Genomic DNA, 16153 nt, shown 5'->3' with positions numbered 1-16153 from the left:
CGACGTTATTCCCAAAGAGAATTTGTGTCCTGTAGATTTTCTCCACTCCCCCACGTCTCCCGAGGGAATTGTGTCCTTGCTGAGGTATGGTTGCATGTCCTGGAGTATTTCGCCCAAGTGAGCATTATTCCCGTGTCAACCTTGACAGTGAGCATAGGTGCGCTATTTGGCTTTGGGAGGCATTGCAGCCGAGCCGGGTCCTTCCCTTTCGATCCATGCCTCTATCATGGGTTGTGAAATAGCGAGACAGTCATGGGGATACTGTCTAATTGCCCTCTCCCGAACCCAGAAGTAGCGCCAGTATCGCATCTTGGCTGAGACTAGCTAATTCCAGACTGGGGATCCAACCTGGGATATTCCCGCTATGTGTGGCTCAGCGAAATAGCCTCAAACTGCATTAGAAGTCATTAGTGATTTACTGACATAATGCGGTTAGTTTCGCAATACTTTATAAGCATTAATGCTTTAAAACTATCCACAGTGGATGGTGCCGTGAGGTAAGAAGAGATGTGCAATGATGGAACAGATAAATCACTAGGGTTGGGAAACATTTGGAACATCTTTTCCCTTAGCAGAGAGATCAATAACCAGGGGGGCATAGATTTAAAATAATTGGTAGAAGGATTAGAGGGGAGTTGAGGAGAACTTTTTATTTTCACCCTGAGGGAGGTGGGGGTCTGGAACTCACTGCCTGAAAGGGTGGCAGAGGCAGAAACCACTCATTGTATTTAAAAAGTACTTAGATATGCACCTGAAGTGTCCCAACCTGCAATGCTAAGGTTAGGGACTAAGAGCTGGAAAGTAGGCTGGATAGCTCTTTTTCGGCTGGCACAGGCACGATGGGCTGATATACCGTACATTTCTATGATTCTATCATCTCAACTGGGAAAATCAGCAGTGTTTACACACTGTCAGGCTGCTGTTGAACCTTCCCCTACTATTTCTATTCGATTTCATTTCGAAGACGCGGTGGCATTTTCATAGTCGGGTCATGTCTCGTGTATAAATTTTGATTTAAACTTTGTGCGACTGCACTATTTTCGGTTCGTATTCCAGAGAACAGCCAGTCTTGAAATGTCATGTGCGGATTTTCCAGTCTGGGTGCTCGGATTAATTTACTATCTATCGGCCGCTGTGATCAGTGTGTTTTTTTTAAATGCCGATTTGTCAAATTCTTCTGGTAAACAAATATGTTAGTGATGTTTGGTGCTTTGAAATGGAGCAATGTTGTGTATCGCTGGGGCTTTTTTTCCCCACTTCTGAGCATGACACTTCTACAAAAACAGTGTGATTGACACGCAGCGACAGTGACAGCCCCGCCTCCAGGGCTCAGTATATAAGAGAAAGTTCCTTTCCACATTCTTGTGCCGAGTGGATGTGCTACAACCGTGACCGGTCAAACAAACTTTAAACATTTAGCAGTTAGATATCAAGCACAAGGTAAGGGGAGTTCAGCCGGAACTCATACCTAGCTGGCTACTTTGTTGGGAGTTGTGTTTTGAAATGTAGTCTTTCAGGATCAGACCCTGATTGGCCGACTGTCAGTCTCCAAAAGGATCCACCCGCAAAATTTAAATGCTGATTTTAAAATTGTGCATTGGAAAGGCAGTGCAAGACTGTGTGTGTGTGTGTGTGTGTTTTAATAGTGCTTCAATAGTGTTTGATATGTTACAATTCGAAATCAGGATTGCTGCTTGTTGACCGACTGTTCGCTGAAACTGCCCAGGGGGCCATGTGATGTGTGCAGACAATTAATTGTACAACTCGTCCTACCGTCCCCTCATGTCATATTATTAACACGCTGTAAATCTTTACTCCGCCGGTTCAGTTGCACGCACCTTATGTGCCTCTCTATTACATGAAATAGATATGCATATGGATTCAGAGTGCAACATGGCCCCAGTGTCTTCCGGAAATGGCAAACTCCGCCAGTGGTTGATTGACCAGATTGACAGTGCTAAATATCCCGGTCTGATCTGGGAGAACGAGGACAAGAGCATTTTTCGGATTCCTTGGAAACACGCCGGTAAACAGGATTACAACCGGGACGAGGACGCGGCACTTTTCAAGGTACAAGCACTCTCTGTCACTTTGTGCTTTCTCTACTTCTGATTTTTTTTCCCCCTCTCTCATGGGGGGAAGGTGTTCATTTCCTCTTTTTAAATGTTTTTGGTATCAGTGCCTTTCCTCTTTCCTTTCAATGTAATCCGTGTGTGACAGCCCACGGAATCCGCCTGACGTTACTACTCGCCTCGCTGCCAAATCCCAGTAACCGTGGGCTCCAATGCCAACTACACACCCACTGTCCACCTTGGCAGCACCGTCGCTGCCATTCCCTGGTTCCCCTGTGGTCAACCAATGCAGTCCTGTGACGCCATGTGATCTTGCACATGTCCTCAACATCATCAAGGGTGTCGTGGGTGTGAGATCGCGGGGCAGTGAATCTATCGTGATTCCGATAAACGAGGCGTTGCTCTTTAACCCGCCACTCTAGCGCGGTATTTCCAAGGACCACCTCATTGGTACTGGTGGAGGTGGAGATAGTGAACGATGTTCTTCCACATGCGGCCACTACTCGCAATTCGGCGCTGCCGAGACTGAGGTGCATTTATGAACATTATGTGCACGGGTTGCTTTCTATTATACTGTGACCTGCACAGCACTATCTTTACTTTCAGGAAAGCTACAACAAGACCTAAGTAGGCGTGCATGAATAATTGTGGTCTCAAGTTGTGGTAGAATTGGACAGCGACACCAGTAAAACTTACTATTGTGTGTCGGGAAACTGCACCATTGCCAAGAATGTGAGCATTTCTGAAAGAGTCACTATAAAAATGTGCCATTGAAGTGACTCACTGCACATACCAATGCGAGATATAATGAGTTATTCTCACGGGTTTCTTGCAACCCGAGTGGCAGGGGAAAGCTTATTTCTAAATAAAAACTGCTTGGGGTTTCCTAGTTTTAAAAAAATACAATAATTTCGAAATGCAATGGCATGTGCATGCAGACGGGTATGGTGTATGTAAATTCAAATCTTTTTCACATTGTGTACCCAAATTATTTTTAGAACGTGTTTTCAGTAAAATGGTTATGCCTCAGATTTTGCTTGAACAGTATACTAACAGTTTGACTAATGTTCAATGACAGATCATAGAGGATTAGAATGTGTAGTTTCCCAATGTAAGTCTGCTTGCATCATTACACCAAGTGTGGTGGTATGGGTAGATCCCCTCCTATAAATGGTGAAGCCACACATTTTATGTTTCCAGAGAATATATAGTGAAATATAGTTTGATCTTTGAGTAAGCAAAACTTTGTAAATTAGCATGTATATTAGGTATAGTTGAGTTAAAGAAAGATAATTAATGGTTTAACTTCAGACACACAATGCGTCCTTAATTACAAGTCATAAATCATGTGCTTTTTTGGAGGAATGAGGAGGGGAGTGGCCAATAGAGAGAATACTTTACATTGTATGGTAAAAATAATTGTACTTAAACTGTTCATAGTCTCAGTAGTTTCGGTTATCCTGATGTATTTAACCATTTGTTTGCTTTTTATGGGAATAAAGTGTATAGAATGCAGCATGTTCATTATTTCTCAGATGGTGTTTTATACAGTATGTATATTTGATGTTTATGAAATGGAGTAAATGTTGGTGATTTGCCGAATTCATTCTTACCAAATACTTTCTCCCAAGGCTTGGGCACTTTTCAAAGGAAAATTTCGTGAGGGAGTCGACAAACCAGATCCCCCAACATGGAAGACTAGACTGAGATGTGCCTTAAATAAGAGCAACGACTTTGAAGAATTGGTTGAACGTAGTCAACTCGATATCTCCGATCCATACAAAGTGTACAAAATTATACCAGAAGGGTCAAAGAAAGGTATTTGATTACACTAACTGACTGATTTCTTTGAAAAACGTTTATTTGGGGATTGAACTAGAATGGGGAGAATAAAATAATTGAGCAGGACTTGAAGCAAAATATTCTTCTAATAGTACAGGTTGTACCTCTCTAGTCCAGGACTCTCTAATCTGGAAACATCTGTGGTTCGGCATTAGTTGGGCCTGAGGGAGAGGAGGGTTTGTTTTTTAAAAAAAAAGGTTTTGATTGGCTGGAGCAGCTGTCAGTCACTGAGGGTGTTCGGCAATTGGCTGGAGCAGCTGTCAATCAGTGAGGGTGTTCGGCAATTGGCTGGAGCGGCTGTCAGTCAGTGAGTGAGTTCGGTGATTGGCTGAGGGAGCCGCCTACAGGCTGCCAGTATGCACACACACACACACACACACATACTCAGGAGCCCGCCCAGGCGCTGATGACAGCGTGACCTCCTGTGGTTTGGAAAATTCTCTGTTCCAGCACCAGTCAGGTCCCGAGGGTGCTGGACCAGAGAGGTCCAACTGTATCTTGATTTGCTAACTTTCAAGATTATGGAAAATTGCAGTAATTATTTCCCTGTAATTTCTTTTACATTTATTCACATTAACATTTTATCTTTTTAATAGTAGGAGGATCAAAACAAGTGAGCATGGAAGATCCGCAGATATTAATGAACCACCATTCTTACCCTACATATCCTTCAATGCCACCCCAGGTAAGTGAGACCAGTTAACTTAATGCATTTCAGCTGGCAGTTAATACCATACTCCTTTGTGCAAAAAAGTGAAAAGCAATCATTTTATTATGGCTTTCAGATACCCAACTATATCGTTCAACATGAACGTAGCTGGAGGGAATATGAACAGTTACATCCAGAACTATCCTATCAGTGCCCAACAGTGCCATTCGCTCCACGGAACCATCACTGGCAAGGACCTAGTTGCGAAAATGGTAAGACTTCCAACATAATGGCCTGTGTAGTGGAATACAACTGATTACATAGAAAACATAGAAAGCATAGAAAATAGTTGCAGGAGTAGGCCATTCGGCCCTTCTAGCCTGCACCGCCATTCAATGAGTTCATGAGACATCAATTATGTTAATCTATTAATATTGCAAAAAAGTGCCTCTTCCCTCGTGATAGGATAGCTCAGATAATACCAGTCAAAAATGCAGGGATATTTTAACTTCATCCTGAGAACTATGCCCTTCAAACAGAAAATTCTCCCTCCTCACCCTGCTGTAAATTATCTTGCGACCCTGTTACTAATGTAATATGTCACTCTCTCATTTTTACTTTCAATATATGCAAGATGAAGGAAAGGAGTGGTAACCAATTGTCAAGACCCTTTAGCTGGTTTAAACAAATTACTCATTGATCCCAACAATGTCAAATGAGGTTATCCGATTATATGACAGTATTGTATTGCCATATCAAACCATATACAACTCATCTTATTCAAGTGATTGGTAGCATAGTGGTTATGTTACCGATGTTGGGGAAGTCCAGAACCAGGGGACATAGTCTTGGGATAAGGGGTAAGCTATTAGGACTGAGATGAGGAGAAAGTTCTTCATTCAGAGAGTTGTTAACCTATGGAATTCCCTACTGCAGAGAGTTGTTGATGCCAGTTCATTGGATATATTCAAGAGGGAGTTAGATATGGCCCTTGCGGCTAAAGGGATCAAGGGGTATGGAGAGAAAGCAGGAACGGGGTACTGAAGGAATGATCAATCATGATCTTATTGAATGGTGGTGCAGGCTCGAAGGGCCGGATGGCCTACTCCTGCACCTATTTTCTATGTTTCTATGTTACTGGACAAGTAATCCGGAGGCCTGGATGAATAATCTGGAGACATGAGTTTAAATCCCTCCACAACAGCTCGGGATCTTAAATTCAATTAAATAAATCTGGATAAAGCTAGTATCAGTAATGGTGTACATGTCATAAAAAAAAATCAGGTTCACTAATGTCCTTTTAGGGAAGGAAATCTGCTGTCCTTACCCAGTCATATGTGACTCCAGACCCACAGCAATGTGGTTGACTCTTAACTGCCCATTTGAAATGGCCTATTAAGCCATTTGGTTGTACCAAACCTGCTACGGCAAAGTCACTTTGGGAGTACCTTCACTGCACGGACTGCAGCGGTTCAAGAAGGCAGCTCACCACCACCTTCTTGACGGGCAATTAGGGATGGGCAATAAATGCTGACCTTGCCAGTGACGCCCACATCCCGTGAATGAATTTTAAAAAAACCTTGCATATGTACGGTGATAAAATATTTCCTCCAATAAAGCAAGAAGTTTGGACCTAAACTTTGTGTAGAATATATTGCTGAAGACTCATTGGCACATTAACAGTGAGATGAATCAGCCTTTGTCTGTAAATTAAAGTTGATTATGCAAATTTATTGCAATTCGGTAATCTCCACATGGTTGCAAATATGTTTACCAAATTTGAGAAATACATTAGCTAACATACATGCTGCATTTCCTTATCAATTTAGAATGTTAAGGCTGATTATACTATACAAGAAATGTCAATTGTAACAATACTTTTGAACCAGCACATCATTTTAGTTTCTTCTCACTGTTTACAGGTTATCAGGTAACTGGATCATTTTATGCTTGTGCACCTGCTGAATCACAAGCACCTGGTATTTCTACAGAACCTAGTATGAGATCTGCAGAAGCATTGGCTCTTTCGGGTAAGTCTCTGCATGTGACATTTGCATAGTAGCAGTACTTATCCATGCCTTTGATAATTCTAGACTTGACTATTCAATGTTCTTCTAATCCTGAGCTCATCCAAAACTCTGCTGCCCATTTCTTAACTTGTATCAAGTCCCATTCACCCATCACCACTGCGATCGCTGACCTAATTGGCTCCCAGTCCAGCAACAACTCAATTTAAAGTTCTCATCCTTGTTTTCAAATCCATCCGTTGGGTCACTCCTCCCCATCTCTGTAACCTTCTCCTGCTCTGCAACTCTGAGATCTCTGTGCTCCTCCAATTCTGACTTCTTGCCCATCCCCGATTTAAATTGCTCCGCCATTGGTGGCCGTGCCTTCAGTTGCCTAAGCTCCAAGCTCTGGAATTCTCTTTGTCTTTCTCTTTCTCTCTCTCTCTCTCTCTCTCTCTCTCTCTCTCTCTTCCTCTTAAGACAGTCCTTAAAACCTATCTCTTTGATCAAGCTTTTGATCACTTGTCAAAATATCTCCTTATGTGGCTCAGTGTAAAATTTTGTTTGATAACACTCCTGTGAAGCGCCATATTTTGAAGTTTTACTATGTTAAAGGTGCTATATAAATGCAAGTTGTTGTTGTTGTTAAATGCTTTTCTAACCCTAAAGAGTGGATCCCTGTGATTTGTAACTACTGGAGTGTGTTGAATGCAGTTGTGTATGCATAAGTCTTCATCTGGCATATTATGAATGGGAGTGATAGTCTGAAAAAGTTACCAGTAAAAGTCACTATTTGTTTTGAATAGTTAACGGGTACTAGTTTTGCATGCTTTTAACTCCCAAGATTTTTCACAATGCATATTGAACCACTAATAAAGAATTAGTTTAGTGAATTGAACACTGCAGTTTTGGTCCTAGAAAATTGTCAAGTATATTACAATTTATAAATAGAGTATGGTGAGGTTGCAGTAAATAGTATTTCAGTAATGGTGACTAGTGAGACCATCTAATTACATATAGCAAGTTGAAGCATCTTCAGCCTTTTGAGTTAAAGTATAAAATGAAAAGGCATTTTTTGTTTTGAACACATTGGATACAGTACTCTGGTGAGCTCCAGTGCATGCGTTGTTAAGGTAGGGACTATTGTGGACTAATCCAAGTCTGATACTTCAAGTGATATAACTTATTTCTTGACATTTATCATCAAAGAGTAGAATTTGGGTTGTAGGTGTGTGAAAAGTGAGGGATAGTTTTCATCACCAACAGGTATTTCCTTACTTACATAAACTGCTTGATGCTCATCATGTACAACTTAAGTTTATGTTACTATACATAGGTTGCTTATATATCAATACAATAACTGAGCACCTTGAAAATGCACTTGTCATATTTTCTGGCTGTCTTTCTAGTTTTCTTTCCTTGCTCCATTGGCACTGTGATCCCCTCTATTGTTTCAATCGTGATTAATTGCATTTCATTTTGCCCATTGTCAATTTTTAAATGTGGATCAGCACAGTCAGAAATCTGACAATAAAGTCACTGTCCTTGTGTCCACTGTTAAATCTAGCCATGCGTCCAACCATACAGTGGATGGCAGACTCTTCAGTTGGGTGCAGAAAAAGGGATGAAAGCTTTCTAAATTGGACAAGTATGACCTCTGATCCTGCCTGCTATTTCTAAGACTTCCTTCCAATCATCTCCAATTCCCTGAATGTCCCTTCCTTCCCCCAACCCTGGCCGTGAGTTTGGCCTGAAGAACAAAAAGCATAGAAGATGAAGAAGGGAAGAATGCTTTCATTCATGAACAAAGACAAGAAGACAAAAATTGAATCCAAATACAAGCACCCAGAAAAGGAAAAGATCAAGATGATATAAGAATCAAGTGTTGAGAATAAATGGCCCATTTAAAAAAAAAATAAAGGAGGGAAAATAAGACAAAGGGAAGAAAAGAAAAGCTAAAAGTGCAAAAGGAAAAAAAAACAAGAAAAGATGACAGGAGGAAAACAAAAGTGATGTCAGAACTCGCCAAATGTGTCTTTGGAATCCTGAAAAATGGACTTGGGAGTCCAATTGGACTCCTTGAATCGTAACCTTAGACCTAATCCTGCTCATGACCAAGATTGGCCTTGCCGGTTTTAGAGGTTACCAGGATCATCTAAATTTCAGAATGTGAGTTCTGCCGTACAAACTCTGAATAGCTACTTGGCAGTGCCTGACCGTAAAGAAGCGACATATTTACATGTTAACTGATTCAGTCAATTTATGTGGACGAATTACTTGGACCTGACAATGGAATATGCCCAAACGCCTGCAATTCCATTACTTTTTATTTACTGAGAATTATGTCAATGACTTTCGGCTTGCTGATATAATGAACACATCAATTTGATTTGCTTTTACAGACTGTCGGCTACAAATTTTTTTGTATTATCGAGAAACCCTGGTGAGAGAAGTGACAACAACAAGCCCTGAAGGTTGTAGAATAGCCCACGGCCAAGATGATAAGCTATTTGCAGCTAGCAACATAGATCAGGTGCTGTTCCCTTATCCAGACAGCAATGCACAACGCAAGGGTATTGAGAAGCTGCTCAGTCACTTGGAAAAGGGAGTCCTGCTGTGGATGACAGCTGATGGTCTCTATGCCAAACGATTGTGCCAGAGCAGAATCTACTGGGAAGGACCTTTAGCACCATACAGCGACCGGCCGAACAAGCTGGAGAGGGACCAAGTCACAAAACTTTTTGACACGCAACAGTTTTTAGCAGGTAACGGAGAGATTAATCTATAAATGTAATTCTTTTATATGAAGCCACTTCTTACCCTTTTTTTAAAAAAAAAGAAAAACCGCAATGGCACTGAATATCGGACACTGCGTATAACGGGCAGCTGATCCGATACCGCCCGTTTCATATCACAGCCCAACACGATTTTGTAGGCCATTGTGTTTCCTTTTGCAAGTTTACTCGGTCATTAATATAATTTCAGTTTCTCAAAATTTGTGAGCATGCATCGGAGCAGAGAAGGGGAAAGTTTAGTTAATGGCGGCGGGGTGGGGGTCATGTTATCTAATATTATAGCAACTACTTCAACATAAATCTGAAAATGGTAGAATTAGAATGTACCAATTGAAGATTACTCATGGGCTGGATGGCTGACTTATCATTCTTAATTGTACTAAGTTGGAGTAAAGTAGCTTTTTTGGGTTATTGTTGAACAGTCAGGCATTTCCTTGTAGATGTGTTTGGAACAGATTATTTAAGGCTGATGAACTGTATCAATAAGACCAATTTTTCTTCTCCAGAGCTACAAAGCTATGCACATCATGGCCGTCCACTCATGCCAAGGTTCCAAATTGTGTTCTGTTTTGGTGAAGAATTTCCAGATCCACAGAGATCAAGAAAACTTATCACTGCACATGTAAGTTCCCAATAACTGTATAATCTGAAATGAACAGTTCCATAAGTGAGGAAAAAAGACAAGCATCTACCCTTCTAAGACTGAGAATTAGTGGGGTTATAAGCAGAATAAGTGGGCGATCTATTCTCTGTATGAGATGTTAGCAGGGGTGTTCTCCCTGGTGTCCTGGCTAATATTCATCCCTCAATCAACATAACAAAAACAGATTATCTGGTCATGATCACATTTCTATTTGTGGGAGCTTGCTTGTGCGCAAATTGGCTGCCGCGTTTCCTACATTACAACAATGACAACACTCCAAAAGTACTTCATTGGCTGTAAAGTGCTTTGAGACGTCCGGTGGTCGTGAAAGAAACATAGAAACATAGAAACATAGAAAATAGGTGCAGGAGTAGGCCATTCGGCCCTTCTAGCCTGCACCGCCATTCAATGAGTTCATGGCTGAACATTCAACTTCAGTACCCCATTCCTGCTTTCTCGCCATACCCCTTGATCCCCCTAGCAGTAAGGACCTCATCTAACTCCTTTTTGAATATATTTAGTGAATTGGCCTCAACAACTTTCTGTGGTAGAGAATTCCACAGGTTCACCACTCTCTGGGTGAAGAAGTTCCTCCGCATCTCGGTCCTAAATGGCTTACCCCTTATCCTTAGACTGTGACCCCTGGTTCTGGACTTCCCCAACATTGGGAACATTCTTCCTGCATCTAACCTGTCTAACCCCGTCAGAATTTTATATGTTTCTATGAGGTCCCCTCTCATTCTTCTGAACTCCAGTGAATACAAGCCCAGTTGATCCAGTCTTTCTTGATAGGTCAGTCCCGCCATCCTGGGAATCAGTCTGGTGAACCTTCGCTGCACTCCCTCAATAGCAAGAATGTCCTTCCTCAGGTTAGGAGACCAAAACTGTACACAATACTCCAGGTGTGGCCTCACCAATGCCCTGTACAACTGTAGCAACACCTCCCTGCCCCTGTACTCAAATCCCCTTGCTATGAAGGCCAACATGCCATTTGCTTTCTTAACCGCCTGCTGCACCTGCATGCCAACCTTCAATGACTGATGTACCATGACACCCAGGTCTCTTTGCACCTCCCCTTTTCCTAATCTGTCACCATTCAGATAATAGTCTGTCTCTCTGTTTTTACCACCAAAGTGGATAACCTCACATTTATCCACATTATACTTCATCTGCCATGCATTTGCCCACTCACCTAACCTATCCAAGTCGCTCTGCAGCCTCACAGCATCCTCCTCGCAGCTCACACTGCCACCCAACTTAGTGTCATCCGCAAATTTGGAGATACTACATTTAATCCCCTCATCTAAATCATTAATGTACAGTGTAAACAGCTGGGGCCCCAGCACAGAACCTTGCGGTACCCCACTAGTCACTGCCTGCCATTCTGAAAAGTACCCATTTACTCCTACTCTTTGCTTCCTGTCTGACAACCAGTTCTCAATCCATGTCAGTACACTACCCCCAATCCCATGTGCTCTAACTTTGCACATCAATCTCTTGTGTGGGACCTTGTCGAACGCCTTCTGAAAGTCCAAATATACCACATCAACTGGTTCTCCCTTATCCACTCTACTGGAAACATCCTCAAAAAATTCCAGAAGATTTGTCAAGCATGATTTCCCTTTCACAAATCCATGCTGACTTGGACCTATCATGTCACCTCTTTCCAAATGCACTGCTATGACATCCTTAATAATTGATTCCATCATTTTACCCACTACCGATGTCAGGCTGACCGGTCTATAATTCCCTGTTTTCTCTCTCCCTCCTTTTTTAAAAAGTGGGGTTACATTGGCTACCCTCCACTCCATAGGAACTGATCCAGAGTCAATGGAATGTTGGAAAATGACTGTCAACGCATCCACTATTTCCAACGCCACCTCCTTGAGTACTCTGGGATGCAGTCCATCAGGCCCTGGGGATTTATCGGCCTTCAATCCCATCAATTTCCCCAACACAATTTCCCGGCTAATAAGGATTTCCCTCAGTTCCTCCTCCTTACTAGACCCCCCGACCCCTTTTATAACCGGAAGGTTGTTCGTGTCCTCCTTCGTGAATACCGAACCAAAGTACTTGTTCAATTGGTCCGCCATTTCTTTGTTCCCCGTTATGACTTCCCCTGATTCTGACTGCAGGGGACCTACATTTGTCTTTACTAACCTTTTTCTCTTTACATATCTATAGAAACTTTTGCAATCCGTCTTAATGTTCCCTGCAAGCTTCTTCTCATACTCCATTTTCCCTGCCCTAATCAAACCCTTTGTCCTCCTCTGCTGAGTTCTAAATTTCTCCCAGTCCCCAGGTTCGCTGCTATTTCTGGCCAATTTGTATGCCACTTCCTTGGCTTTAATACTATCCCTGATTTCCCTTGATAGCCACGGTTGAGCCACCTTCCCTTTTTTATTTCTATGCCAGACAGGAATGTACAATTGTTGTAGTTCATCCATGCGGTCTCTAAATGTCTGCCATTGCCCATCCACAGTCAAAGACACTATATAAAACCAAGTATTTTTTTATGTCTGTTACCCCAGTCAATCTCTCACTCCTCAGGAGTCACAATCATCCCAATCATTACTCATTGGTTTTACTTTCACTTTTGCAGAACCACTGGCTAGTTCTTCTTTCTGCAGTTATCACAGTGACTTCTAACAGAAGTTGTAAATCATCACTTAAAAGTGAATATAATCAATGTCACTGTCTGACGATTATTTATGGATGTTAGAGAAGGAACTTCCGGGGTACTCACTATAGATGAAGGAGATGTGCGTCTAAGACTGAACATCAAAGCTTTTAAATGTCAATGGGCATAGGTCTTTCCCACCAGCAGTGCAAATCGGAAATTTGTGCATGGACTTCCCATTAATGGACAGATAATTCTGGACAATTCACACCCAAATTTCCGATTTGTGCTGCCCCGCTGGCAGTGCAGACCTGAAAAATTACCTTTGTTGGGGATATTGATATTCGACTGTTAATGCATATGACATTTTTTCTACTATTTTAATGGAAGTCCTAACTCACTTACATTACTAATATGGACAGAATGAGTTCAAGGTTAGCGTAGTTGGAATTGAGTGCAGCATCACTCTAAAACTAAAATTATGAGCAGGTGGTGATTTCAGCAATGGTTAGAATGGGGATATGATTCGTGTTCAGTAATAATACATATATTATTTGAATGAATGTGGTAATGAAAGTGAATTGGGGCATTTAATATGTGTGGCTAAAATTACATAAGAAATAAAAACAAGCCCCTGTAGGCTCTCTGACAAGTAGGCCCCTCGAACTTGCTCAGCCCTCCAATAAGATCATGGCTGATCTTCTACCTCAACTCCACCTACCTGCCTGATTCCCCATATACCTTGATTCCCTTAATGACCATGCAAAGTTTTATCCTTACTTCAAACATGCACATTTTGATCTCTGTGATTTAGCCCCCGAATATAACATTTGCATAACTCAAACCTCTGGTAACTGTATAATTGAATTAAAACAGAAACTATTTGATTATTGGCACCCCATGCAATTTGTATATTTTTGCAGATTTAATTCTAGAAAGTGTTAATAGTTGCATGTTTGCTTTGTGTGTTACACATAACCTTTGCAGTTGGATACATGAGATTCGAAGATCTCCTCTGAACTCTTTGTAGCAAAGTCATAAATGAGATTATAAAGAATAATGTATAATGTCAGGACAAATATCAGACCGAGTATATTTTCTCCCAGAGAGATTTGTTAGAGTGGTAATAGTATGGGGCGGTTGATGGTTGCAGCAATAGCACTGGAGGATTTTACTTGTTTGGAAAAGCATCAAAAATAGATTTGTCTCTGCAATTCCAACAGGATGGAGGAGAGACCATAGAATTTTAAATTTTACTTAGAATGGGATGAAAGTACTTGCAATATTTTTCTGACCTAGAGGCGTCTCAGTGACTCAAGTAAATCTCTGATCTCCCATACATTGCATAAGCCTGTCTACAACAGGTACTTTTTAGACAATTGCTCTGGTGTCTACTTTTGGTGCATATAATGGACAGCAGCCCCAGAAGATTGGGTATCTAGCCTCTATGGGTTGCTTGTTTCTCATTGCACCAATTTTTTTCACTGCTACGTACCCTTTTGAGGACATATGCCACCCACCCTGCCACCCCATCATTTTATCCCCAACGCGATACATCTTTTACAGGTTACTCCTAGGTCACCATCATCATCATGGGCAATCCCTCGAATCGAGGATGACTTGCTTCCACGTCAAAAATTTCACAAGCGTTTCAATAAAGGACTTAAAATTCCAGGTCCTGAAGGGTGGAAGATGCCTGTGCGTGGATTTTTTTAACGTGTGGGGACAGTTGCGCACCAGCCACCACACGGGCTTGACAGAGCTAGGTCTTGGTCCAGTGGCAAGGATTAACCAAGACAACTGGAGACCAGCTCTGCTGCACGGATCCAGTGCGCACCTAGGTCACCATCAGTACTGTTTTCAGTTAGCTGCTAGGAAGTACGTGAGAAGTTTCAGTGAAGCCTTTCCGTTAGGTTTTCCTGCTCCAATCACTTGGGGAGATGCTTGGTCTATGGATGATGCTGGAGCAGAGTGACTGAGATCAGAAGCTTAGCTGAGTGTGGGATCAACCCTGTGTTCGATTGTGCCGTAGTGGTCCCCTATGCTATCCCTGTAATGGCAATTTATAAATTACTGTGGCATTTATGACCAATCCGGTGCAAAGCACAAACCTTCAAAAGCTGAGACCTCTGTTGGACTTCATATGACCAACAAAGGAAGCATCTGTGCCTTTGAGCATGTTTTCTGTTATTCAACATGTTGAAGTTCCCCCTGCGATCACTCTTCACCATGTATACATATGCCATCCCATGTCTGAATTGCTGACATAGTATCCACCACACGGTGAAAGCTCCCTCTCAGTGAACCTATTTTGGCCACTTTATTTCTCATCAAGCAGCACGAAAACGAAGAGGAATACTGGCAGCTTCACTTGCTCTCTATCCTGCAAAAACCTCCTATGACTGATATTCCCAACTAATGTGGAATTTATATTTCAGCCAGAACACTGATAACATTTTAGTGATGTCAAATAGTTTGGATTCAGAAGCAGACCAAAACTATATATATTTTAAGCTTTCAAGTAACATCAATATAACTGTTATTTGTCTTTAGATCGAGCCAGTGTTTGCCAGGCAGTTTTATTACTTCACTCAACAGAACAGTGGACATTTGCTTCGAGGCTTTGAAATGCCCGATCATGTGAACAGTGCAGAGGATTATCACCGATCGATTCGACTTCCGCTCCAAGACTAAAAGTTTGAAGACTTTTTATTGTGCAACTCAACATTGTGGGAAAAATTCCCACATCCAGCACCTGGTTCTGGAATTTCAGGAAAGAGAATTTTTCCTTATTTTTCTGTCAGCCTGCGAACAGCATGGATACCGGAAGTAATTGAGCCTACTGCTGAAGACTGCCGTGGCACTGTCCTGACATTACATTGTGAGTGATGATGCACTGTGCCAAACTGACTCTCAATCGATGATTGCAGTGGTCATCTTGCTGTTTAGGATTGAAATTCACTTCTCATTGGAGCACTCTTTGTTGTGCAAAACAATGCTTTTTTTTGTAGTTAAATATTTATTTTTGGAATTTGAACATCTCAGGGAAGTTCATGATTTTAAATTTTTACATCAGAGATGTAAAAGAGAATTCTGGGATATAATATCCTAAATTAAAACATTTTTTGTATTAAAAAAATAAAGCTTTTAAAAAGTCTATTTTAAGGAGAGAATTTAAGCTGAATTATTTTAATGGTTAGGTATGTGCGAAATTAATTATTTTCTTCTTTTTAACCTCTTGAACAGCATTATGGGCAAGTTTCCTCAAAATTCTAAAAGTAACATCCTGCAACAAAAGTTCATAACACGATGTAACAACTGGTTAGCTAGTAATTAAAATTAGCATCAGACCAGTACGCTGAGGCTTCCTGTTTTCATGTTAGTCAAATGACCTTTTTTAAGTCCCATGTTTACCAGCTGTCATCAAGTCACTGGGGCAATTCCAGGCATGATCTCTAAAATCTGTTCCTTCCTAGTACATACTGCTCATTTGCAAATAATCTTATTATGCTGTGAACCATTGCAC

At 41.4% G+C, this 16153-nt stretch overlaps 1 protein-coding gene across 2 annotated transcripts; it reads left to right on the top strand.

Annotated features, from left to right (window-relative positions):
* The first annotated feature begins 1211 nt into the window (after positions 1 to 1211).
* On the top strand, positions 1212 to 15719 carry irf4b (interferon regulatory factor 4b). 2 transcript variants are annotated; one of them, XM_070880466.1, is made up of 9 exons: positions 1212 to 1440; positions 1829 to 2070; positions 3704 to 3890; positions 4511 to 4599; positions 4700 to 4835; positions 6486 to 6593; positions 8972 to 9334; positions 9871 to 9986; positions 15181 to 15719. In XM_070880466.1, exons 2-9 carry the CDS (start codon positions 1870 to 1872, stop codon positions 15319 to 15321), a joined length of 1341 nt encoding a protein of 446 aa, XP_070736567.1. In that variant the 5' UTR covers positions 1212 to 1440; positions 1829 to 1869; the 3' UTR covers positions 15322 to 15719. The 2 variants fall into 2 exon arrangements, with proteins under 2 accessions (XP_070736567.1, XP_070736566.1); XM_070880465.1 differs by having other exon boundaries at positions 1213 to 1440; positions 1868 to 2070.
* The last annotated feature ends 434 nt before the right edge of the window (positions 15720 to 16153 follow it).

The sequence above is a fragment of the Pristiophorus japonicus genome, chromosome 5 (genome assembly GCF_044704955.1).
Source record: "Pristiophorus japonicus isolate sPriJap1 chromosome 5, sPriJap1.hap1, whole genome shotgun sequence".
Classification (NCBI taxonomy): domain Eukaryota; kingdom Metazoa; phylum Chordata; class Chondrichthyes; family Pristiophoridae; genus Pristiophorus; species Pristiophorus japonicus.
The sequence above is the reverse complement of the archived record's forward strand: the minus strand, read 5'-3'. Positions and strand labels throughout refer to the sequence as shown.